The sequence below is a fragment of the Apium graveolens genome, chromosome 6 (assembly GCF_009905375.1).
Source record: "Apium graveolens cultivar Ventura chromosome 6, ASM990537v1, whole genome shotgun sequence".
Taxonomy (NCBI): Eukaryota; Viridiplantae; Streptophyta; class Magnoliopsida; order Apiales; family Apiaceae; genus Apium; species Apium graveolens.
In genome coordinates, this window is record NC_133652.1 from 7,211,413 (window position 1) to 7,238,755 (window position 27,343).

A 27,343-nucleotide genomic window follows, 5' to 3' on the forward strand; every position below is an offset into this window, starting at 1 on the left:
AAACAATAATAATTTTGTAAAACATTTTCTAAAATAAATCCAACCCAAAGTTTTATATTTTAAAATTCAGAATTTAAAACAGAACAGAGCAGAATTTATAACAGTACAGATTTTATAACAGATCTGAGCAGAATAAAACAGAACGAAACGATAATTCTTATAAATACCACAGTCTTGATCTACGGCCACACTTTGCCAGTAGCCGGCATCTAATTCTTATTCTTATTCTTTATACCACACTTTGCCAGTGGTCGGCATCTAAAGTTCAATAATTACGCGCCCTTAATAGGTATCTAAAGTTGCACACTTGTGCGCCTACTAAGGGTATCTAAGGCTAGTTCCGGAACTATAGCGTAAATTACGAACGGTTCGAAAACGTAGAGACTGGGTTCTAAAATTCACAAATACTTATACCTTATAATTTTCGAAATCACAGTTCTTATATCTTATACGAAATCAAAAACAGAATTGAAATATCTTTTCCGAAAATTAAAAGTAAGTCAAAAGGTACTTACCTCAAAGCCTGACCAGATCTGAATTTACTCTTTTTGACCCTCTAAACGATATTTTCTTGAAAAACACGAAACACGAAAGCTGAAGATAACGAAAAGACCTTTCTGAAAAGTCCAGAATCACTGAATTCTGACTTACGATGAATTTTCTACGAATTTTACAAGACAGCTGATTTTTGCTGAGAAAGTCCTACGAATTTTAATGATAAAAACAAGGAATACGAATATGGTGTATTTATAACGATACAAAACCCTATATCTCAACTAGGAAATAATAATATTTCCTCCTAAAGATTTACAACCTCTCCAAGTAAATTCCATAAATAAAATATTTGATACACACAATTACCTAAACTAAAAAAATTTCGATTTTCTAAATTATTCTTACACTTATTTCCACAAATAACAAATCTTTTCACAAATCAACTACCTTGCACAAAATGTTTTCAGAATATTCTAATTTTAAAATATTTATCTAGACAAATTAATATCTAATTTCTAATAAATAAATTAAAAATAAAATTACGAATTTTACATTCTTCCCTCCTTAAAAGAATTTGGTCCCCAAATTCACATAACATAAATAAATTAAATAAGTCACTAAAGAAAAGAAATCATACCTTAATTGCGATAGTTGTCATTTCCTGTCAGCTGAAACACACGTCCTTTGCCCATCTTGTTATCTGCTTCCTTCCTTGGTGGCGGTGGCGGATTGTGCGGACAATTCGAAATCTTATGTCCTACTTCTCCGCAATGAAAACAAGCACCTGTATTCCAACGACAGACTTTGTCCGGATGATTCTTGCCGCACCTGGTACACGTCTCTCGATCACCTTGACCCCCGATGTTATCGTACACGTGTGGCTTCTTGAGTGGTCCCCCTTGAAAAGATTGCCCACTAGTTTGAGTGAACCGCCTCTTATTCCAACTGCCAGACGCCTTTTCAGATTCTGCCAAGCCCCTTTCGATCACTAACGCCTTGTTGAGGACAGCCTCGTACGTCTGAAGTTCAAACGACGCCACTGAATTCCTGATGTCACTTCGAAGTCCCTCCTCTAATCTTCGTGCTCGACTGCTCTCATCTGCTACTAGGGTCGACGCGTACTTCGCAAGCTTTGCAAATTCTGCTTCGTATTCAATGACGGTTCTTCCACCTTGTTGAAGTCGAATGAAGTCCCTCTCTTTCTGCAGACGAACTGTTCTCGGAAAGTACTTGTCCTCTAAAGCCTTCTTGAACTTTGCCCAAGTGTACGGTTCATGATTTTCTTCAAGATTTGTCGTCTCATTCTTCCTCTTTTCCATAAGCCACCAGTCGTAAGCGCTTCCTTGCAATTGGTACACAGCTAAGGTCACCTTCTGTTCCTCATTGCTCCCCAGAAGTCCGAAAGCTTTTTCCATCTCTTGGATCCACATCTCAACGATAGCCGGGTCTGTAGCTCCATCAAAAGTTGGCGGGTTCAAACGCTTGAATTGAGAGACGATGTTGGGCTTCGGTTGCTGATTCACAAGTACAGCTAGAGTTTCAGCCAGCTGGTCAAAGACGTTTCCTCCTTCATCATTGTTGCCCTGATTTTCATTGTTGTTCTGATTTTCGTTGTTGTTCTGATTATCTCCATCCATCTTTTCTAGAACACACAAAATAAATTCTAAACTTATAGTCAATAATCACAAAAACACAAAAGTCAAACATATTAAATAATCAAACAAATAAATGCCCTAAATCCAAAATAATTTTATAAGACCTATACGATAGTCTAAAGGATCGCATCCTAGGGAATGTACTAGTCCCATACCTAATACACTCCGAAGGACAGCCTGCTCTTGATACCAACTATAACAACCCGCACTCCCTGACCATTAACTCTAAATCAAAACTAAAATAAAATACAATTTACTAATACGAAAATCTATTACAAAGGTGTCTATTACAAAAGCGCAGCTAACAGAAACGGTCCAAAAGTCAATCTACTCCAAAACTAAGGTCCTCGAACTCCAATGCTATACAACTCGAATCTCGGACGAAACCTGAAATTGTAAGAATGAGCTATACAGCCCAGCAAGAAAATAATCGATCCAACTAGTAGGCCAAGTAACACATACACATATTAAAAAAATACGATAATCAATATGATACGATATAAGAAACAAATACTTTTGATACATATTCTTATTCTTATTCGATACACATAGCACATAAACAACAATAATTCAAAATCCATAACCCATGCCACGACCACTACAACCCGGTGATAACGGTCCTAAATTTTCATAAAACTGTCACTACAATCCGGTGACTGCGGTCCTAAATTCTTATTCGATATTTTCACAAACCATGGCACAAATCAGAGATCTAAAATTATCGTCTACACACCACATATATACAACAATACGTATACTTGTAACACATAATACATTCAAAAATATCATCACTTAGCCCATATTTTGATAATCAAATATAAACGCATAACATACAATTTTGAAAACACTAGTAAGATCGATCGAAAACTTACCTCAAAAAATGACCAGATCTAAAATTACTCGATTTTGACCCTCTAAACGATGTTATCTTGAAAAACACGAAACACGAAAGTTGTAGAGAACGAAAAGACCTCTCCGAAAAGTCCAGAATCACTGAATTCCGACTTACGATGAATTTTCTACGAATTTTACAAGATTGCTGATTTTTGCTGAGAAGAGCCCTACGAATTTTATTAATAAAAACAAGGAATACGAATATGGTGTATTTATAACGATACAAAACCCTATATCTCAACTAGGAAATAATAATATTTCCTCCTAAAGATTTACAACCTCTCCAAGTAAATTCCATAAATAAAATATTTGATACACACAATTACCTAAACTAAAAAAATTTCGATTTTCTAAATTATTCTTACACTTATTTCCACAAATAACAAATCTTTTCACAAATCAACTACCTTGCACAAAATGTTTTCAGAATATTCTAATTTTAAAATATTTATCTAGACAAATTAATATCTAATTTCTAATAAATAAATTAAAAATAAAATTACGAATTTTACACCGTTGAACCAAATTATCTCTATTCCGGCTATTATAATATAGTATAGATTTATAAATATATGTCATTTTTAAATTTCTTTACAATTTTGAAACAATAATAATTAACTTAATTATTTGACATCATAAAATGACATGTATAACCTTTTAAATTCACTACTTTACTAATAAAATTCATATCTAAATTTTATTTAGCAAAAAAATATCTAGATTTTGATATTTATATCTTGTTTAAAGTCTTGAACTCTATTTGAATAGTATTTTATTTAGACGTGTTAATTTGCTAAAAATGCTTTATAAAATTATAACCTAATTTTATTTAAGTTTTTTGATCTTTTAAAATTATAATTTGATTATTTGATGTGTTACTTGCCCACTGCTGAATTTGTTTGGTTGGTTGATTTAGTCTAATATTTCTTTTTCTTGTTATCCATGCAATGCAATTGTTAATGTTTCATAAAATAACAAAAAAAATTCATCAACTCTTTTACATTTTGTCTTTATTAATTTTATTTCCCATCCAATATTTTGGTGGGGCAGAGACCAAAAGCCGCCCAAAATGATCTTAAAAACATGAGTAGGATTGTATAAGATATTTGCAGCCCTTTTAAGTTTTCAATTATTTTGTTGGATTGGACCTGTGAGAAAGCCTCGTACTTATTGGGCCTGTCTAAAGAAACAAGCCTCGGTCTCATAGAATTCAGGAATATAAAAATTGATGCTCCTTATTTATTTTTATTTTTTTTGAATAAACGTACTTGCATTAATGAGCTTCCAAATCAAGGTTACATGAAATAAAATCAGGAGCAATATCAATTCACTTCATAGGACCTGACATAGAATATGCAGTCTGAGCTAAAATATGAGCTACATTATTCGCAGAATCGACTCACAAAAACAATAGACACTTCCTCAAAGTGTTTCAGATTCTCGTTACAAGTTTCCACTATAGTATCAAAATTTGATCTTCCTCTAGTCTTGTGAAAAGCGTCCACAAGTAGCTTGGCATCTGATTCGAAGATGCACTTAGTTGTTCTCCAATCACGTATCCATTCCAAAGTCTCCCTTAAACTCCATACCTCAACTTCCTTTACTTGCGTTGTTCCGTGTAATACATTAGTTCTTGCACGGAGAAAGCTTCCTTCTTCATCTCGTACTACGCACTCAATACCAATTCTATCTCTCCCTTCGTAGTAAGATGCATCCAGATTTATTTTAATCCATCATTTCTCCGGTTTAGTCCACGTTTTGCAGTGTCCGGTAGTGCCAGCTCTGTTTGTGTTGCTCGTTTCCAATCAGACACCAAATTCAGAGCCATTGACTTAATCCCAAAAGCAGACATGTTTATTTTATCCCACAGCCATTTGTTCCTCCTCACCCATAAACTCCAGCACATTAATCCAACCATCACACTTTGCTCCTTCGTACCTGTAACAAAAATCCGCTTAAGAATTGTCATGACAATATCATTCAAGTTGATCCTGACCATATCTTGTAGTCCAATCGATTTCCAGACTTCTTCTGCAATACTACACCCAAAAAGCGTATGAACAACATTTTCTACACCAACATGACACCATGTGCATATCTCAGAAATTTCAACCTTCTTAACTCTCAAAGCAGCAGATGTTGGCAATACATTAGAACAAGCTCGCCAGAGGAAATTCAAAATTTTCCCCGGTAATTTTAAGCTCTAAAGCTTGTTCCAAAATTTCTTCTCAGTACACGTAGATTCCCCTCGAATTTTCCTATAACAGCTTTTAACCGAGAAATTCCCTTCATTTTCCAACATCCAATACCAAGAGTCATTTTTATCCCGTATAGGAATTGGAATTTGTACAATTAATTGTTTATCTCGTTCATTAAACAGATCAGAAACCACTTCCATGTCCCACCCTGTCTGATTTTCATTTAACAATCCATGCACCATTATATGTTGCAGCTACTCAGGGGGTTCAGTTGTGAGATACCCATTATTTACATCCGGGAGCCACGGTACCTTCCATACCATGGTATTCAATCCATTTCCAACTCGCCTACGAACACTTTCCTGCATAATTTTCTGAGTTGCGAAAATACTTCTCCATAAGTAACTCGGGTTCGAGCCCAGTGATGCATTCAAAAAATCAGATTCAGGATAGTACCGTGCCTTCATAAATCTACTTACCAGTGGATTACTTTCAATTATCAGTCTCCATACTTGTTTTGATAACATTGCTAAGTTAAACTCAACTAATTTTTTAAAGCCCAGACCTCCGTCTTCTTGAATTCCACACATTCGATCCCATGAAAACCATTTAATCCCACCATTCGTCCCTCCCCTTCTCCACCAGAAAGCATTCATACTCTTCTCCAACTTATCACAAATTATATTTGGAACTAATAACAACTGCATCCAGAAGTATGGTATAGATTGTGCTGCCGTCTTGAGTAAAGTCACCTTACCAGCTCTTGATATAATTTGATTATTCCACCCCTGTAACTTCTGATCAACTTTCTCCATTAAGAAATTAAATTCTGCCACCCTATTTTTCCCAATACTCATTGGTATACCGAGGTATTTTCCTGGTGACTCTGCTTCATCCACTCCAAGCTCATGGCACACTGCTCTCCTATTCTCACCATCTGAGTTTGGTGAAAAGGTTACAACTGACTTGTTGTAATTCACTACTTGGCCTGAAATTTGCTCATATCGATTCAAGATCCTCTTCATCACTCCTGCTTCTGTTACATTTGCTCGGAAGAAAAAGTAACAATCATCTGCGAATAATAAGTGAGAAATTGTCGGTGCATCTTTTGCCACCCTACAACCATGTATCAACCCCACCTGTTCATTCCTTCTGATTATAGAACTCAAGCCTTCCGCACACATTATGTAAATGTATGGCGAGATAGGGTCACCCTGCCGCAATCCCCTTTGAGGCACGATATTACCAAATTCCCCATCCTTGTGTAAGAAACTGTGTGAAACAGATTGAATGAATTTCATTATCCTCTCCACCCATATGTCATGGAATCCGATTTTTTTCATCATATTGAGTATAAAGTCCCATTCCAATCTATCATACGCCTTTGATATGTCTATTTTCAGGGCTGCTAAACCATTTTTTCCTTGCGTTTTCCTTTTCATGTAATGGTTTATTTCGAAAGCCAACAACGCATTATCTGTAAGAAGTCTACCTTCGATAAAAGCACTTTGTTTGTCAGAAACGATCGACTTCAGGCACCCTTTCAATCTGTTAGACAAGACTTTTGACAAAATTCTCACTAATACATTACATAATGAAATTGGTCTAAGATCAGACATTGTTTGAGGGACCTTCTTTTTTCGGAATTAAACAGATGAGAGAGTAATTTATATTATCCGATAGCAAACTTGTAGCCATGAACTCCTGACAGAATCGAAACACATCTTCGCGTACCACACTCCAGAACGATTGAAAGAAAGCCGGATTTAGGCCATCCGGGCCCGGCGACTTGTCTGGGTGCATAGAAAATACTGCCATTTAACCTCTTCCATTGTTATATCAGCCACCAGGTCTTCATTCTCCCTTTCCGTGACCTGTAAAACCCGCCCATTATTTGAAAGTTTCCCCCATGATTGGATGCAGTAAACAACCGAGTAAAGTATTCTTCAATTACCTCATGAACTTCCTGAGTCGTCTCTTTCCACTCGCCATTTGCATCCTGGATTCGCTGTATATTTTTTGGGAATTAACGAAGATTTTGAGGATACTTCATTTCGCTCATAAACAAAGTTACCAAAATTTTCGATTCAATCTATTAATAATTGACCTTTACAAAAAAAATATCAATTTGGCTTTTCAAAGTTCAAATAATCGCGCAAAAAATTTCCTAAGATTTTCTTTCGTAACAAATGAACTAAATTAAACCAAACAAAACATGCCCTTTATTAAAAAAACATGCTCCATATATTCCGCTTAACGCAAAAAATAATAATTTACGCAGCCTTACCCTCGTTCGCCAAATAAAGAGGTTGAACCCTTTGATTTAGATTCTATTTCACCTTATAATTTGGAACAATAATTACAAATTAAGGGGTGGTTTGGTCGTCCAATTCTGTAATCAAGTATGAGTTTCAACCATTTCAACCTCATATCTAGTTTTTGGTTCAGAAAAAATGAATTTGATACTCATTCCTTAAACCTTCAAGATATGGGTTTTGCGTACCCAAGTGGGGAGGTGGATATGAAAGAACGGCATGAGTATCAACTTTAATTCTATTATTTTAATTTATTATTTAAGCAATAAAATGTAATTGTTTAATACAAAAATAAATCTATGAACCAAAAATATATTAAAATAATAATTAAAATAATATTTATAATTAAATCAAATTTATTAACTTAAAATATTTTAAATTAAAAATATTGATTTTAGCACTCAACAAAATACATGATATCAGATATGATACTTGATCCCCATACAATTCCAACCATTTCCGATTTCAACCCGATATCACGTCTTGAACCAAACTGCCCCGAAAGAAAAGAAATTTATGCTTCACAACCTGGTGCTATATTATTAGAACAAAGAAGTCAAAAGGAAATATACAAAAGAGATTCCAAAGCAAATGGGAGGAGGGAACAATGAAATCTTTACAAACACAAAGTAAAGCAGTAGTTTCTGCTTAGTTGCAGACCATGATATATAAATCATTGTTGTATTATATTGTGGAGAGATGGGGTAAACAAGTGGTCTCTTAATCTTTAATCACTGTCCCATATTGCAAAGGACCCTCTTCTTCCTTTCAAGGGTCATGACTAAAGCCTTAAAGATGAGCTTTATTTTGGGGACTTGGAAACTTTTGAAGCCTCTCACATGCAGTTTGCCCACCACACTCCCTACATTGGTCTTTTTATCTTGTAATGTAACACATTCATGAATTTTGTGACACCATCTTTGGGACAAATACATCCCAACAAGTTATCCCTTGGCCCCTTGACACTATTAAATCTTGCAGTGATCAGAGCAAACTTCACATGTGGTTACATCAATGCCCTCTGCTACATTTTTATATGATATGAAAAGAATTTCATACGGGGTAATATTTTGTAAGTTCAGGTATGTTATAAAATCAACGTGCTTGGTTGGAAAAATAATAAAATGTTAATCAAGTGTGTGATAATAATTAATTATCAATAGTAACATGAAATGAATGTACTTACTATGAATTTTAAAAGGGTTTTATATCAAATTGTCTACCGAACTCGTTAAAATGTATCAAGTAGTTACTCAATCTCCACGGCGACTCATTTAAACAACTAAAATATTAGATTTTTTAATTTTTTTTTGACATAAGTACAGTGTTTACCGTGTATTTCTTTGATTATTATGGTTTATCAGCAAATTTGAGTGCATCTCTCTCATATGTATATCCGTTTAATTGGTCCTAATCGTAGTTTAACAAAAATATACAGCTACAAATTTTTAAAGTTAACTTTTTTAAAAAAATCTAACGTAGTGATATATACTAATATTTTAGTGGTTTAATGAGTCGCCGTGGAGATTGAGTAGCTACTTGATACATTTTAACGAGTTTGGTGGACAATTTGATATAAAACCCAATTTTAAAATCTCGGATGAAAAGCAGGAAAATTAGCAAAAAATCTGACTTTTTTCAGTTAAAACCGATCACCAAGTTGATATGGCCGAGTTGGTCTAAGGCGCCAGATTAAGGTTCTGGTCCGAAAGGGCGTGGGTTCGAATCCCACTGTCAACAACATTCATTTTTTGCCTTAGACCTGGGCAGCTTGCTAGCTTCACATATTTTATTATTTGTAAATTTTATAACTTTACTTTCAATATTTGTCCTCATTATTTCAATCTCATACTTCATTTATACTTATGTTTACTTTCAATTCATTCAAATCATTAATTTATATAATATAATAACATAATATATATACTTAAATAAGAAAATTATAAAACAATTAACTAAATTTTTGAATAACACTCGGATATTTAACACAAGTAAAGAATTTTCGCTTTGAGAAGTTTATATTTTTGTTTTAAATTAAAGAGGCAAAAAAATTTGAATATCTGATTGCGTTCATATTCATGAACATGTCAATTTCAAGTCAAATTAAAATTACCTAAATTCAAAAAATTGTATATTCAAGGGTAGAAAGTAAAATTCTTGTAACATATCACTTGCAAGTTAACGAAATTATTTTCGAAATTCCATGTGAATAAATCAAGTTACAAATCGAGATAAGTTCCATTAAATTACCACGTTACATTTTGTAATAAGGGTGTTTTTGGGTTGGCCAACCCGATCAAACCGACCAAACTCGAGCCTCTTTTCGGTCGTTCAACCTAGTTAAAAAATCCTATACTTGGTTGTGGGTTAAAAAAAATTCAAACCAAATTAGATGGGTTGATTACACGATCTAGAATTTTTGACCAATCCAACCTAATTCGATTTAACTGAAATATCTTATTTGATTTAAATATAAGTTATATATTATATGCAATTATACATTATTTAATCTTATGCGTGTGCTGTGTGCATATGATTTAGGACATGATATACATTACTGAATTTTCAAAGTTAATCAAATTTAAGTAATTTACCTATTTAGTTTATTTAAATTATGAAATGAACGATGATAAATAGTCTTGAACTTTTTTCATAAAATTGATCAACTCGTTCAAATTGACAAAATCCGATCCAAAGGCGGATAGGGTTGGGTTTTGAAATTATATTTTACGGGTTGAGTTAGTAAATTTCAAACCGTATAATTAAATCACGTTGTAAAATCGTCTCCAATCCGATCAACCCGACCCATGAACATCCTTGATAAGTAATATAATACTTCCTCCGTACCACAATACTTTTTTCATTTTGACTTTTGTCACTGTTTACGTTAAGCGATTGACTATTAATTTACGGTTAATTTATAAGATCAAACATAGTCATGAGTGATCTTGTTGTATTCGTGTTTACGAGTACTTTAATACTGTGAAGTTTTTATATTTAATACGAAATTAAAGATATTAATAATAAAAAACGTGTATTGGCAAACGTGTCCGACACAAATGAGAAAAGTATTTAGGGACGGGGAGTAAGTAATATGAGCCTTGTTTTTCAATTGATGTTGGGGTGAAATAAAGTTGTTATATATAGAGACAGTGCGAACCTTTGCCACCCCCACAAACCCTCAAAACATACCAACTCTAGTCACTTCTACTTGCACACATCCTTACAACAATCATTTTGTTTCATTTTAACATCACAATGAACATGGAACAAGATCATCAAGAACTCCAACTTCTCCCTTCTCCCAATTACACCACCCCTAGATGGCCATCCGAGTTATCTTCCTACATCAAATACAAATCATACAACAACTACGAATCTCCGTCTTTAGATCTTCAATTATCGGTCCCTAATGGAGCAGAGACAGTGAAATGGCAAGCTAGGGAGCAGACTCGGTTAGCTGCATTGGAGAAGGCGTACGTGGAACGCGTAAGGGATTTAACTAGACGAGAAATGGAGATGGCTCAGGCCGAGTTTTCGAGAGCTAGGGTCTTGTGGGAGAGAGCTCGAGAAGAGGTGGAACAGGCTGAGAAACTGAAAATCAAGGCCATGCGTTGGATTAGTCCTGCTTGCATGGAGATCACTTGCCAGTCTTGCAGGCAAAAGTTTCGAATTTAATTAATTAATTTTTTTGAATTTGTGTGATTGATGATCACGATTCACGAGTCTACCTTGGTGATTAATCTGTGGATTTATAAGGTGTCAATGCGTATTGTTCATTTTAATTATTCACTGCATGTGTATTTTTAATTTTGATTGTTAGTGAAACCACGTAAAAGTTTTCGAATTTTGGTTAAGTTGAAGTTTTGGAGTTCGTTTTGTAATATACATAAATCATGCAAAATCTGATATTTTTACTTAAAAGGATTTTTAAAAAATTGTGTCTACTCCGCCTCCGGTCAGGATCACATGATCACCCCTATAAGAGCATCTCCGACCCAAATGACTTGTTAGTTATATTGTCCACGTGGCAGGAAAATATAGCTATCCACCCAAAAATGTCACTCCAACCATCAACTCTCGTTAGTTATAATTATAGCTATTCTGTTTTGGTCTTCCAAATTTGTTGAACCATGGATGAAATATAGATATTGGCTCTATTTGGAATTGCTGTTAAAAATTGCTGTGTTGTTAGAAAAAGTGCTGCTAAAAAAGTGCTATTGTAAAAATCAGATGACTGTTTGGTAATTTTTTTGATATATATATGTTTTAATGCAAAAAATTAAAAATAATGATATTTTTGGTAAGGTTTGATTGGGAAATCAGCATCTGTTTGCCGCAACCGTTGAAAAACAGTTTTTTTCTAAAAACACGGGGGAATTGTTTTCTCTAGGCCAAAAATACTTTTTCTAAAAAGTAGCTTTTAAATTTATCAAACAATTTTTTAACTGTTTTTCAGCGAAAAACTGTTGTTGCTGTCTGCAACAGCAATACCTAACACACTCATCCTCTAGAACACATCCAACTCATCACTCCTTTCTCTAGAAATATATGCTTTCATCACCCATTTCATTTTCATAATAATAATAATATATTGTTTTTAAAGTATAACTAACACAGTTGAAGTACAACACTTTACAGGTTAATTTATATTATTTTATCTAACTATTTTAGCTATCTCCCTTGGAGATGCTCTAACTCACCATATTTAAAAAAAAAATCAATGTTATAATTCTATAGGCAGAAAATTATAGTGAATAAATGATTGCATCGATCAAACTTTTATGCACTGGACTCTACTGTTATACTTCACTAGCTTAGGTTTAGTGCAATTTTGGGTGCAATTGAAAAGAAAATCAGCATGCCCGAACTCGAAATCGAGGACTTACGGCTATAATCAGCTGAAGTTGTATGTATGACCAGACCCACAGATCCCTCTATATGGTGCAAATGAATCCCAACAAAATGCATGAAAACAAGTTATAATTCAATGATCCATCAACTACAAGACGAGGATAAGCTCTGCTAACACTGTTACATACGTACTAGTTGTCGAGTTATAGCTGTTTAATCCAATGGAGGACCCAGGAAATATCAGGTGCTGAACTGTAATATATTGAATATTACAAGAAAATGTATTTCTATAATATTTTACTTTCGGGGGATCTGGAATTTTATACCTCGTTCATAACTTCTACTCTATAATGAGCTACGTACTCTTCTCGTCAATCACCAAGGATTCGGTATCTATCTTTGTCTATGATATATGTCATGCATTTACTAATGTTAAGATCTACATGATATATACGGCTGAGCATTCGGGTGGTTCGGTCGAAAAGACCAAAAACCGAAGTTTTATTTTTTTCCAAACCGAACCAACCAAATTTGTATTATGGACCGAACCAGAACCGAACCGTAATAATTTGGTCGGTTCGGTTCTTAAGAACCGAATTTGTTAAAAAAATTATTATTATTTAAGCAATATGTAAGTTAAATTAAAAAACAAACAAAAATATGCATCCATTACTAAGTCAAGAATTATCAAAATTTCAGTAATTTTACAAACAACGTAAGAAAGAAATAATTTATAAGTTTAAACCAAACATAATTTCATAGCCATTACAAATTTAGTGCAGTACTATTGGAATAATTATTGAATATAGAATTTTAAAATATATATAATTTTGGTTGAGTAGTCGTATGTAATGTAGGTGCTGAAACTCAATTATGGTATGTTGCTGTATAGATTAGAGAATAGAGACTGTTCAGTGACTTTGATCACTTTTAGTAATTTAATAATATTCTTAAATCTTAATTTATTATATATTTTAAGATATCATATAATAGATATATAATATGTCTAATTCGGTCGGTTCGGTTCTACCCGAATTGTTTTAAAAAGGAACCGAACCGAACCAAACTTAATTTCGGTCTGTACCAAAAAAACCGAATCGACCAAACTTTTAAAAATTTCAGACCGAACCGAACCGAAATTGAACTGTTCGGTTCGGTTTTTCGGTTCCGGTTCGGTTTTGCTCACCCCTAATGATACATGACCGCAAATCTAACGGTGATCCGAACTCTGAAGATTCAACTTTAAACCGATTTTGATCTATATTCACTTGGGAAATGGTTTCGGTCCAAATTTGGACAAATGAACGCGGTAGTCCAAAAATATTCGATAGGAAAAAATGTTGAAATATCGAAACTTGCATATTTTTAACTAGCCTCATCTTTTTTATTAACCTAGTGTTCAGAGCTTACATATATCGTTACTAAGAGAAACTCCAATGATTGATACCTTCAAACTTCGTCGCATAATCAAAAATATTACATTTTAAATTCTCTCTATTCCATATCATCTTTAGCACCGTTCTTTCAAAAAAACTCCAATGATTAGCACCCCAAGATGACAACTTCATTAATTTAATAAAAAAAATACTTAACAAAAAATATACTCAAGAAATGACATTATTGGAACCACAAATGAAGTTGGCATCCCATGCCAACTCATTTGGTACCCTAATGACATCACTCAACTCCAATAAAGTGTTAACAAGAGTGTCAAGCCACGTCATGTCCCATGACATGTCACATGGCGTTGGCACCGCTGTTGACACCCCTCCATTGGATTTGGAGTTGCTCTAATCGTCGAGCTCCACTGCTAACACAACAACCCCCATCATTAACCCTAGCGTTCACTGGAATCGAAACTTGGAACTTGGGTAGAAAGCACCTATCACCGTGGGTTTAACCAGCTAAGCCACCGTTTAATTTGTGTTACTTAATTGAGTTGCTTAGTGTCCGTTTGGAAAATTTTAAAATAAGTAATTTATAACTTAAATTGAATAAGTGACTGATAAGTGATAAGTTGATAAATGTTTATAAGTTATATAAGTGTTTGGATAATTTAACTTATAAGTCAGAATTTTTTTTATTTAAATAAACTAAAATAAATAATTTTTAAATATAATTATCTTAATTCTTATATTTTAAGTTAGATTAACAATTAAAAAAATATTTTACAAATAAAATAGATAAAAAAAATGAAAAATGAAAAATAAATTGAGAAAAAGTACGTCGTTAATAACATTTAATTTATCAACTTATAAGTTGGGTCGACAAACACTCGTCAATAAGATGTTATGAGCTTATAAGTCAGTAAGTCGACTTAAACGATTGGCCAAACAGGCCCTTAATTTCCTAAAAGAACACAAACCGTTTGGCATTTGTTTGCAAGTCACATAATTAGATTCCTAGTTATTGAATGGTAAGATATTGTGGAGTCAATTCAGTGTATAATAGAATAATACCTCGCTCCCGAGTTTTTTAAAGGGAAGGAAGTAAGTGGTAAGAAAGTAAAGTATTTTTATCCCACTTTTGGAGTGAAAGTTTGTTAAATTTATATTCATTATCACTTGCTTTCGCTCCTTTTAAAAAGTCGGGAGCACAAATATGAATGCTAAGTGAAATTACTTTACTCATCCACCACTTGCTTTCTTTCCTAATTAAAACTCGGGAGTAAGGGGTAAAAGTCGGAGAATTTTATAGAGGAGGAGGAGAAAGTCTTGATAGTGGTGGACTCATCACCATTGCCATATATGAGATGAACATCACAGAGTGGGGGGTACTTTTAGTTTGTCATCTGCAAAAATATTGATGAATTTATTGAAGTGACAACAAAGCATTCATGATTGTCCAGTACCTTCCATTGTTTTTTATCGACAATAAAGAACAGTAAGTGTACGATATTTTGAATTTCCTCAATTTTTGAATTAATATATATAAAATAAAAAATCAATAACTGAGACTTCTATTAAAGTCAAAATATATATATATTCCTAAAATTTCTTTTCATTTCATAATATAAAAAGTAAATCTACGATAAAATGTCTTAGAAAAAACTTATTTAAGATATATTTTGCTATAATTTCTCTTTAAGTCACAATATGCAAAGTAAGTCCACGATAAAATGTCTTAGAAAAAAAAAATTATTATCTTATTAGCCAACTTATTTTTATTATTTTCCTAAAATTTTCTTCAAGAAAAATATAAAAAGCAACTTATTTTTATTGTTTTCCTTAACTTGTCTCCAAGATAAAATTTACTTTTTAAAAAAAGATACATGAAAGAATATATAATAATTGATAAATACTTCATGTCATTCTTTATTTATTATATTTTTATGAAAAAAGTTTTATTACCTTTTTATGTCAAACTCTTTAATGTATATACAAGATTAAAGGTTAATCGTTAACAACTTGTCTGCATTTTAATTTTTTTTATTTTATATTTGATTCTAGGATTTGACACTCTAAATTTTTATTTTTTTATTTTCTTGTAGAAAAAGTTCACATTTGATCATGGAATACCCGTGATTTACTACTTAACTCGAAGTTCACATTTGTTTAACTTTATATGTAAATGTTTTTAACATATTTTATATGTGCGCATCATGTGTGATTAAGTAATTGTGTGTTTTTTTATAAGTTAAGTAAATGTGAGTTTAATGCATATTTTAGTCTTTATAACTTTCATTCACTACAAGAATCAGCTCTTTCAGCGACCGCATTCTGTCGCAATAGTCTATCAGCGACCGAACGGCGTCGCGGATATCCGTCGGACAAAAACTGGTAGCCAAAATACATATCAGCTACGCCTTTCAGCGACCGTACTGCTAGCGACGGCCATTAGCGACCGCCGCCGTAGCTAATCCGACTCAGCAATATTCTTGCTGATGCTTGCTGACGTGGTAGCGACAGACAACTGTCGCAAAGGTTGGCTACGGCTTTCGGGGACGAAGATCTGTCGCTGATATCTGCAACCACTATCTGCTATGCATTTCCGTCGCTAAGTGCAGCGACTAACTTAGCTACGGCTTTCTGTCGCTATTCTTTGCGAAGATATTAGCGACCGAATTTAGTAGCCAAAGATAGTATATTTGTGACTATCTTTAGTTACTGAATGCCAGTCGCGAAATATTGCGACAAACCATTAGCTACCACTTTCGGTCGCTAATGGTGAACTAATTCTTGTATTTTAGCTACTGAATTCGGTCGCTAAAACAATTTCTATATTTTAAATTTTTTTCTTGTTTCCTCAAATTCCCTATTATTTTATACTTGGGTTTCCAAAAAAATTGCAACAACAACCAATTTACATTGGCAAAACATAATATCCATATATCCAAATTGGATTAATAAAAAATTTAAAAACTTTTACACCATCTTGAAAAAATGAAAAATACAAACAAAAGTTCAAACAAAAGTTCAAGTGTCAGCCAACGAAAGTACAACGCAAGCAACTTCCAGTACAAAAGAAACATAAATGCGAGTGGGAAAAACTAAGAAGATCCACCAAACTCATCATCATGATTATCAATATGCGCTCCCTGTATTTAACAAAACAATAAAGAAATATTACATTATATGATATCTACTATGTATACCAAATTAACTCCGCCATTCAAGAACATAAAATAAGAAATTTGGGTAGCTTCAATAAATAAAATACCTCGAAGCCATCCCCCTGCTGTGATGCATTCACCTCTGCTACTGCACGAGCCAGCTCCTCAGGATCTAGAGCTCTCAAATGGGCTCCTAGTACACGAAGAAGCTCAGGATCTCGACATATAGCCCTAACACAGTCAGCAGCAGTATGAACAGATGGCTGACTCGACGATTGTGAAAACTGCGTGCTGAATGAGGAGCCACATATGGATGGTCGCAGGCGGTCGCAAAAAAACTTGTGGTCGCTGGTTTATAGGAATTGGTTTAGTGACAAAATTCGGTCGCTGATTTTAGTGATGATGTGGCACTTTCTGCTACCGCTATCGGTCGCTGATAAAATTCAGTTGCTAATTTTTTTTGTGCCAATTTTTCCCGCTACTTTTTTAATATCAAATATTTTTTACCAACTGATCAGTGACGGGCTGCGGTCGCTAATTTTTAAATAGCGACAACTTAAGTTGTCGTCGCTGTAAGCGGTCGCTGATCCTAGACATTAGCTACGGCAGGTGCGGTCGCTGATATAGTTGGTCGCAGATAAGCATTTTTCTTGTAGTGATTCTTGTAATAGATTTTTGCATAAATGAATTTATGGTGCACAATAAGAGAGCGTTTCATTAGAGAAAATATGTTTAACTAGATAGCGGTTATAAAAGACCGATGTAAAGTGTGACTTAGTAAAAAATTCTTCAATCTTTTGAATTAAAAAATATAAAAGAAAAACTTAATAACTAAAACTTCTTTTCAAGTCATAATATACATATATTTTACTAAAATTTCTATTCAAATCATAAGATAAAAAGTAAGTATGCGGTAAAATATCTTAAAAAAAACTAATTTAATATATAATCTGCTAAAACTTTTCAAGTCGAAATATGAAAAGTAAGTCCACAATAAAACGTCTTAGAAAATAACTCATTAGCTTTTAAGTCAACTTATTTTTATTATTTTTCTAAAATTTCTCTTAAAAAAAACTACTTAGTTTTAGGGTAAAAAATCAAAATACCGACCATCTGTGGGGCTGGTGCCCAAAATAACATTTGACGGGAGGGACTGCCCTTTTTACCCTTTGAAACGCATTACCATCATGCGTATTCTGTTTTTTTTTTAAAATTACAAAGAATATGCATGTCTGGCATGCGTATTCACTGATACAGTAAACAATGAATACGCATGCCAGACAAGCGTATTCTTTGTAAATTTTTAAAAGAACAAAATACACATCTGTAAAATGCGCATTTCATCGGTATTTTTGGCAGTTTTCCCGCTGGGCACTTGAAACTAGAAAGTGGTGTATTTTAGGAATTCTTTCTTATTTTTATTGATTTCCTTGAATTTCTCTTCAAGACAAAACTTTTTTTAAGGTTTCAGGGAAGGAATATATAATAATTAATAAAATTTCTTGTCATTCTTTATTTATTATACTTTTATGAAAAAAATTATTGCTTTTTTTATGTCGAACTAATCTATATATACACACATAAGTTAAAGGTTAATCGTCAATAATTTATCCAAATTTTGATTTTTGTGTTTTTTATATTTGGTTTTAAGATTTGAAACTATTAATTTTTGTTTTTTATTTTCTCGCAAGAAAAGTTCACATCTGATTCTGGACCCGTGACCGACTACTTTACTCGAATTTCAGGTTTGTCCAAATTTATATGTAAAGGTCTTTGAAATGGTTATATGTGCGCATCATGGGTTGTTAAGTGATTGTATGTTTTTTTATAAGTCAAGTAAATACGTGTTTAATGTATATTTTAGTCCTTACAATTTTCATTCTTTTAAAAGTTTTTTTGCATAATCAAATTTATTGAAAAGTGCACTTCGTATAATTGATATTAGACTGTCATGCCACTTGGAATACTGACTTTCAAAAACGATCATTTGCTATACTAAAATTTGAGTTTCGTTACGAGTTGTGTATTTTTATTAAATAACTCTAATAGCGTGAGGATTAATCTTGGAGTTACAATATTTTATCCCATTCATTAAATCTTAAATCTATTATTCTCCTCCCAACATTAGAATTAATTATTTTCTAACAATGGTCAAATCATCACAATCATTTGTATCTTTTATAATCTCTATCTATTCCATTAACAATTCACCACAACAATTAACAAACACCATTTAATTATGTTTATCTTCAAAAATATAATCTGCAAAATCATGTGATTCTTGCAACTTAGTGTCCATCAATTCGATATAAATGACATCATCAATCCAATTACCTTTCCAGAGAGAGAAAAAAATGGGGAAACCATATCTTTTCTTTCTTCCCCGACCTCAAGTACCATTAATTTTTTTTTAAGTAAACAACAAACACCATTACATGTATAAGCTTTTCACCCTCGCAATTAGCATGACTATTGTATTTTCAACACCATTAGACATCTCGACTCAAATTTTTAGAATCGAGAAACCAACGTCATATAACAAATTATATCAAAAAGAATTTACTTAGAAAAAAATCTTAATGGGTTTACTTGATAAAAATATGAAAAAAGAATCATATGTGATAAGTAATTGACATATAGACTCGTAAATTGAAACAAACCCCTCTAATTAAGCATACATATAAATATATATCAGACATAGATATACATACATATACTTAGCATAAATATGAATATATACAGGACATAGATATACATACATATACATATAAATGTATGTATATATTTAAAGCAGCATGACTCTTAGATCTTGAGAGAAGGTTATAAAAAATAATTAAAAACTTTTCTTAAAATAAGAAATAATGATTATAAAAGGAAAAGACTATTATGCCCTCGACTAGACTAACGAAGTTCCACGAATTTGACGAAAAAGTGCACTTTGCAAGTATTTCTTAAAACCAGTATTTCAAGTGATAGTTTCTGAAAATGAGTATGCCAGGTGATTGACAGTATAAGTGCAAGTACACAAAGTGCACTTTACTCTCAATTTTATGGTAAACAATAAGAACGCAGATCATTAGAGAAAATATGTTTAATGCGCGAGCGGTTTTAAAAGTTCGTTGCAAAGCGTGGCTTAGTAAACTAGTTTTATAATAATAGTAAAAGTTATTCCATGTGTGAATATTAATATTATTATTCATTTTAGATAAAAAATTATAAAATATTATTTTTTTGGGAAAACAATTGTCTACTAACATGGAACTATTCTTTTTGTTGAAGAATAACGAGTACCTCCCTTTACGACCTTAACATTTTAGAGCGATGATGTAATTTCACATGAACGCGCGGTTGAATAACTCAAATTTTTAAGAGTTTATCTTCTGTAATTTCTGGGTTCGATCCTCGCTAATCCCGAAAATTTCTCAGAACATATATATCTTCTATATGTAATAGCTTGATAGTGGGATAAAAATCGCAGTGAAATGACTACATTACTCTTATTTTTAATATTTATATAAAAAATGTAGTTGGTGGGAATTGTACTTTTCTTTTTATTCACGTATACTTTTTCATACCAGTACACCATATTATCATATATATTTTTAATCATACACATAATATGTGAGTTTCGTAAATAGTGTACAATTTATTTAACTTCAAATATAGGAATATTTTTAGAGTTAATTTTAAAAAATTGAATTCAAAATACAAGGTTAAACATAATACATAAATGAATCATTAACTTATATATTAATCAATTATTAAATTAAAAATACGAATCATACATTTTCACTATGATTTTTTTTATATAAACAGAGATTAAAATGTATATATAATTAACTTTTTAAAAAAATAAATAAATAGAATCACTTATATATAAATAATCTATATGTGTACTACACTTTTAGATATGATATAATTATATAAAAAAATAGTATATTTCGGTTTATTTCGAATTCAGAATAATAACTTGGCCATTTTATAAAATTTACTCGGAATTTTACTACATAAAACGGCCTAAAATATATTGTCGCTGCCTAGGTTTGAGGTATTTGTAGGACTAAGTCATTTGATAATATATATCAAAATTATTAACTTAATTGACCAGCACTACATTGTTATTTTTGGGACTTGAGTATGTATTTTAAAAATATTCAGAATTTGACATGAGTTGTCAACAATGATATACTAAATTAATTTATTTTTTATTTCACTTTCAAATAAAGTATTAGGCTTATAAAATTGTTCAATGATGTAAATTTTGTAAAGAGGTAATATGAAATTTCTACTTTATTTGATTTTTTTGGAAAAAATAAACTACAATTAATAAAAAAAAATAGATTTTTAATTAGTTTATGTCATTTGAAAAATGGTAAAACATCCGCCGACTCTTCATAAAAATAAATAAAACTATTTCTTGCTCAATTTACTTAAAAATACATTTGCATTCAAATATTTTGAATGAAATCTTAAATTTTACCAAATTAGTAATTATATATACATATATAACTTAAAAAATTAAAGAAACTAATCTTTTTAAAACAAAAATAATATTTAATGCTTGATAACGTCATAAAATTATTTCAAATTACTTTAATATTTAGGTTTTTTTGAATGGAATGTAAAACTATACTATATTATACCATTTGATTTAATTCATTTTTCTATTTAAAAAAATAAATTATATTGGTCAGTAATTGAAAAGACTAAGAAGTTCAACTAATATTTATAAAAATTTATCGGACCGAAATATTCAATTTTAGATAAATAATATAAAATATTGTCAAATTATTATATCGAGAACGATTATAATTATAAAGTAAACTTGAAAAAAAATTGAATGAAGATATTAGTACTAATTTTTCTTCAAATTATGGAAAAAGAAGCCCTGAATATCAATAGTTAGTCTTTATAATATATAAATTATTTTTATGTCGCGGCCATGATTGGTGCTCGGTTGAGTAAATTTGATATAGATTGTCTATAGTGTTAGAGTGACTACAATATTTAATATAACGAAAATTTATTTATTAGATAATTAAAATTTTTGAATAATTATAAATGCGTGTTATTTGAGTAACTATTTATCTCATTCAATATTAATAATGATTATACATGCATATAAATAAGATATTTATCATATAAATAAACGAAACCAATATAATTTAATCGAAAATGTAACAAAAGTACTAATTTACATACATACACACGCACATATACCTTTATCTTTACTAATTGTATAAGATTCAATGTTATTGTATTCAGATTTATTGATATACTAGAACATAATAATAAAACTCTTTTATATTGTGAAAGTAAGAATGATAAATCGAACCATGATTTTTTTTCAATGTGTTAAAAATTATGTAAATTAGTTCAATGTTAATTGATGAATTATGACATTGATATTTAGCTCACATCTTTTAAAATTAAGATTTTATTCAATAGATTAAAAACTCAGGACGCCGGGTCAACTTTAGTTAACGAATTATGACTCTGAAAATGATATAACATCAACCTAGACGTTGAATCTCAAATACTAACATTTTTTCATTAAAAATAACTTATATTAACGGTTGTGTAAATAATACATTATTAAATTATTTGATTGCAAGACTTTATTACTTTAGTTATGTATTTTTAATCTTTTTAAATTGAGAAAAGTAATTATAAGTTAGTAATATCTTACATTAAAATCATGCATATTGTTAAACAATCAACTTGTATATGAGACACATGAGACGTTACACAACATTTACAAATAAAAAATAACCAAGAAAGTTATTATTTGCGTGACGCGCAAAAAATGTCTAAAAAATGACCCGTGTCTCGCACGGGTTATTATGCTAGTTCATTTGTAAGGTTATAAGTTATAATTATCAAAAAATAAAAGACCATGATATGATACCTTGATTTAGGTACTGATCTCCGGTTCAAGTACTCGATCTCATCCTATTTATTTAATTGAAATATTAGTATCGGTATTGGGTATCGTAAAGAGGGAGAAAATTATAAGATCTTGTTTGAAGTTTAATCTACAATCATTGACCAATATTGAAAAGTATAAGATTATTTTTAACCTTCATTAACAACTTTTGGGATATTCTCCAAGAATAAGATTGTACGATTATGTTTGGACCTTTCTCAAAAACTAAGATTTGTTATTTAAAAAGATTTTTAGATTTCTCTTGGAATATGCGACAACTCTCTTCAAGCCAAAATCAAAATTTCTTAAAAATTTACATATAATGTCCATTTATTAGGGTTTTGGCCATGTTTAATTACGAGTAAAAGTTTGGTTTTTTTCGCAACACAAATTTTGTCAAAAAAATTAAATTATTCGATAAATATATTTAACCAACCTCATTTTCTTACAATATTTTATTTACTGTCACCTATTTATTTTTAGCTTTGTTCTTTGATCGCGAATTCATGCATCTATTATGCATTTGCTGATCCACGCTTTAGTTATGTGTTTATTCACAAGCTAGACACCTCTTGATAGATCGAAACTATGTGATATTGTTATTCATATAATGTTATGCAACTTATAACATTTGCACTAGGTTTTTTTTGAAGGAATTATCACTAAGTTAGTGATAAACATGACAAATAAATAATAAAAAAATTATCCAAATTTTTAATTTTTTTAAGATATTAGAGAATTTTAAAAAATACTGAGTAATTCATAGATGTTCTTTGAATTTTTAACCGAAAATAGCTGTATTCAATCAAGTCAACAATTCAAAACTGTATGAGTTTGCATTGACGCGTTCTTAAAAAGGAACAGATTGGATCAAGAATGGCCGTAAGTCTTTAAATAAAAAGATATTATTCATGTCCAACAAACATATAATATTTTTTTTCTGCTTTTTAAATTTTTTCTTTTATGAAAAAATGTCTTGTATAATACTAACTTAAAACCTAACATGTTACTCAATAATATAAAATCATATTTAAAATATTCATTTCCAATGTGATATAACTAATTTTTTAAATAGAAATAATTGGTATTTTGGTTTTATTACTCGAGACGTGTTATAACATGAAGTATGAAAAATGAATACATTAAATTCTATTTACATTATCAATATTTAGGATTCCAATCGGTTAATTAGAGTTTATAACTTTGTCTTTCTAAAAATAATAATATTCGTTAATGTGACAATCCTAATCTACGCAATGTTATGCCCGCTTTCGGTCATGGGCCCTAAACAGGTCCCCATGGGTGCACTGTATAGCTGGACCCTCATGTGTGGGCTAAAATCATGAATTAATGTGACTTGGGCTAGCACATGCGGGCTGGGCTCGTGACATTCAAGTTGAGCTCATAATTGTAAGGTAGGCTCACACTTGCCATCTGGTGTCCACAAGCGAGGTGGGCTTAAGTGACTTCACGCGAGATGGGCTCAGGTGACAACACTCGAGCTGGCTCAGTTGCCCACACGCGGGCTGGGCTCAGGTGCCCATACGCGGGCTGAGCCCATGAGCCCACATCTTATGAAAACAGAGGTAACATTGTAGTACTCGAAAAGAAAGGTGGCGCAGGCCGAGGTGACCAGGCAGGCCCGCATCGAAGGACTTTGTGTGCAACATGGAAAGTATCTCATAGAAGACTAAGTTGCTCATAGATTTCGGGGCCGACACGGGTTATTCCTACAATTACGGGAAGAAATGCGGAGATGCCGCGAGATTGTAGGAAGCGTGTGGAGCTGGTCGAGATTTACGTGACTAATTGGCTAAATGCCTGACTTTTTCGTGGGCTTGGGTTGCACGGGTTGGAGAACCCTAACCTTAGCCTATGTGACTTATTCTCCAAGAACTACGTAAGGCTTGATCCCTATAAATAGGGTACGTAGGCACTTGTATGAGACATGAGTCGACACTTGATAGAGAATAACAAACCCTACTCTTTCTTAAGGAGTCAACATACAAGCTCAGCCACCACCATACATAACCTTCCTCCGTCCTCAAACACCGTCCTTGATCCTTGTTGCTCCCATCAACCTCCACAACACTGTTATACGAAATTCTCCCTATAACAATTGGCGCTAGAAGGAGGACCTATTTCATCTTACAGAGAAGAGATGACCAAAGAAGGCAAACAAGCGGCGACACCAGGAAGCGGGGGCAAGAAGAAGGACCAGAACGAGGTCGAGCACACGCCCCTAGAGAATCAGGCGCTACCTCCACCAATCGCAACCGTGGATGGGCAGGCGGTCATGACGTATCTCGAAGGGCTAGCCGATCAGATGAATCAAATCAACGCCCGGATGTCAAGGGTAGAGAGAAGCTCGGTCCAAAACGCCAAGCGTAAGGCGCGTCGCCTCAAGGTCTCTTAGCATAGCTGGAAGGGCAAAGGTTCTCAAAAGAGGCTGATCCACGATTGTGATGACGCGACAACTGAGACCAAGCAGAAGAAAGAGGCATCACGTGAAAAGGATGATATACCCCAAGGCCATGATGAGCGGGGCAGCCATATCTCAAAGAGATCGGGGCAGAAGCCAGCTTCATCTGAGGCAAGGTCGACTAACGTGCTAGACCGTGTGGGTAAAAAGCTAAGCGAGCACGACCTCAGGCTTAAGTTAGAGAATTGCAAGAAAGAGAGAGAAGAAAAAGAGCCTGTAGATCAGAGAGGCTCAAAAAGAGAGCGCGCGGTCACCCCTCCGGAAAAACGTCAACACACCTCGCCCAGGAGGGAGGAGCGACGTAGGCGCAGAGGCAATCATGAAGAGGAGTCGCAAGTGCGAGCCGGAGGAGGAGGTTGCCGCGAGCGACCTCAGGGCTCACACCATTTGAGTAACGTGGGTGGTGACAGAAAAGGAGAATTTGTTAGAGTAAGAGACCTGAGGAGGATTTTAGATGAGATGGAGCGAGAGAAGAGGGGCCCCCAACCTCAGCTGCCCCCTCTCCGTTTACGGCTGCTATCCGATCATCCCCCTACCTCGGGTATTTAGGCACAACCCCGACCTTCTATTCAACGGTGAAGCCGACCCGACGGAATACCTTATACAATTTAACACTGAGATGGAAGTATATCAGGTGTTGGAGATGACCCGCTACAGACTCTTCGCGGCATCACTCAGAGGTAGTGCCCAACAATGGTTCTCTAAGTTGGGGCCTGCTAGCATAAGGACATGGAGGCAATTGGAGGACTTGTTTATCAGACAATTTCAGTCCTCTCCACTACTCACCTCCTGTGGCCACGTTAGCCAACATCAAGCAAAGGGAGGGGGAGTCCCTGGCAGAATACTTTCGTCGGTTCAACGCCGAAGTTCCTAAGATGAGGGGGGCCAGTGAGGAGACCATCAAAAATTTCTTGATAGCAGGGTTGAAAGAAGGATCGAAATTCTGGAAGAGCCTCCAGGCGAGTGAGCTGAGAACCTTGGCCAAGTTCTATGAGCAAGCTGAACCCTTTAAGAGGGTAGAGAAGTCGATGAGAGAGCTGAAAATCAGCGAGAACTATCGAGATAAGAGACACCGATGTTCAAGCCCTGATGAGAGGAGAAAGAAGTATCGGCGTAGGTTAAGCCCCAAAAAATCTGCCCGAGGTAAAGAGGCAAACAAAGATTCGGGGAGGCCTTATACCAGCAAATGGCAGACACACACCCCTCTGGTAGCCTCTATCAACCACATATATGCTACCTATGTTGGGAAGGGGGTATTCAGGAAGGCATCCCCTCTCATAGACTATAACAAGAGGGACACTTCGAAGTATTGCACATACCACGAGGCCATGAGGCAAGATACATCTGATTGCAAACAATTGAGGGATGAAATCGAGACGTTGATAAGACAAAGGAAGCTTATAGAGTGGGTCGTCAAGGAAGTTCGAAAGCACATGACTGATTATCATACCATCCCTCCCCACCCCCAGAAGACAAAGAGATGGAACCCCAGGCTGGTAACATTCATATTATTCTAGGCGGGTCTCATATTGGTGGAGACAGTCGGAAAGCGATATATAGGTATGCCCGGGAAGCAAAGGACAAGCCCATCACCAACGTCAACCACCTGAGCCAGAGGCCACCGAAACTCTTTGAAAGGGAGGCTGATGACATCGTGTTTAGGGAGAACGATGCCAAATGGGTGCATTACCCTCATACAGATGCCCTGGTCATAAAAATGAAGATTGGGACGGTTAATGTTCACCGGGCAATGGTATATACCGGGAGCTTAGCCGACATTTTAACTTATGATGCCTACAAGAAGCTAGGATTGTTGGATAGAGAGCTAACCTCGACAGGGGGACACCTGTACGGGTTCACTGGAAACTCGATCGGGGTGAAATGGACAATTCGGCTCCCGGTGACCATAGGAGAAGAGCCTTATGTGGCCACCCAGATCGCTATGTTTACAGTAGTAGATCAGCCTTGTGCC

At 33.6% G+C, this 27,343-nt stretch overlaps 2 protein-coding genes and 1 non-coding gene across 3 annotated transcripts; 2 read left to right on the forward strand and 1 right to left on the reverse strand.

Moving 5' to 3' along the window:
• Nucleotides 1-1,133: 1,133 nt before the first annotated feature.
• On the reverse strand, nucleotides 1,134-2,132 carry LOC141664493 (uncharacterized). The gene has a single exon (XM_074470444.1). It carries the CDS (start codon nucleotides 2,130-2,132, stop codon nucleotides 1,134-1,136), a length of 999 nt encoding a protein of 332 aa, XP_074326545.1.
• Nucleotides 2,133-9,216: 7,084 nt separating this feature from the next.
• Nucleotides 9,217-9,297, forward strand: TRNAL-AAG (transfer RNA leucine (anticodon AAG)). The gene has a single exon. It is a non-coding gene; the product is annotated as a tRNA-Leu (tRNA).
• Nucleotides 9,298-10,709: 1,412 nt separating this feature from the next.
• Nucleotides 10,710-11,420, forward strand: LOC141667248 (uncharacterized). Its single transcript, XM_074473659.1, has one exon. The coding sequence runs from the start codon at nucleotides 10,816-10,818 to the stop codon at nucleotides 11,233-11,235; it is 420 nt and encodes a 139-aa protein (XP_074329760.1). The 5' UTR covers nucleotides 10,710-10,815; the 3' UTR covers nucleotides 11,236-11,420.
• Nucleotides 11,421-27,343: the final 15,923 nt, after the last annotated feature.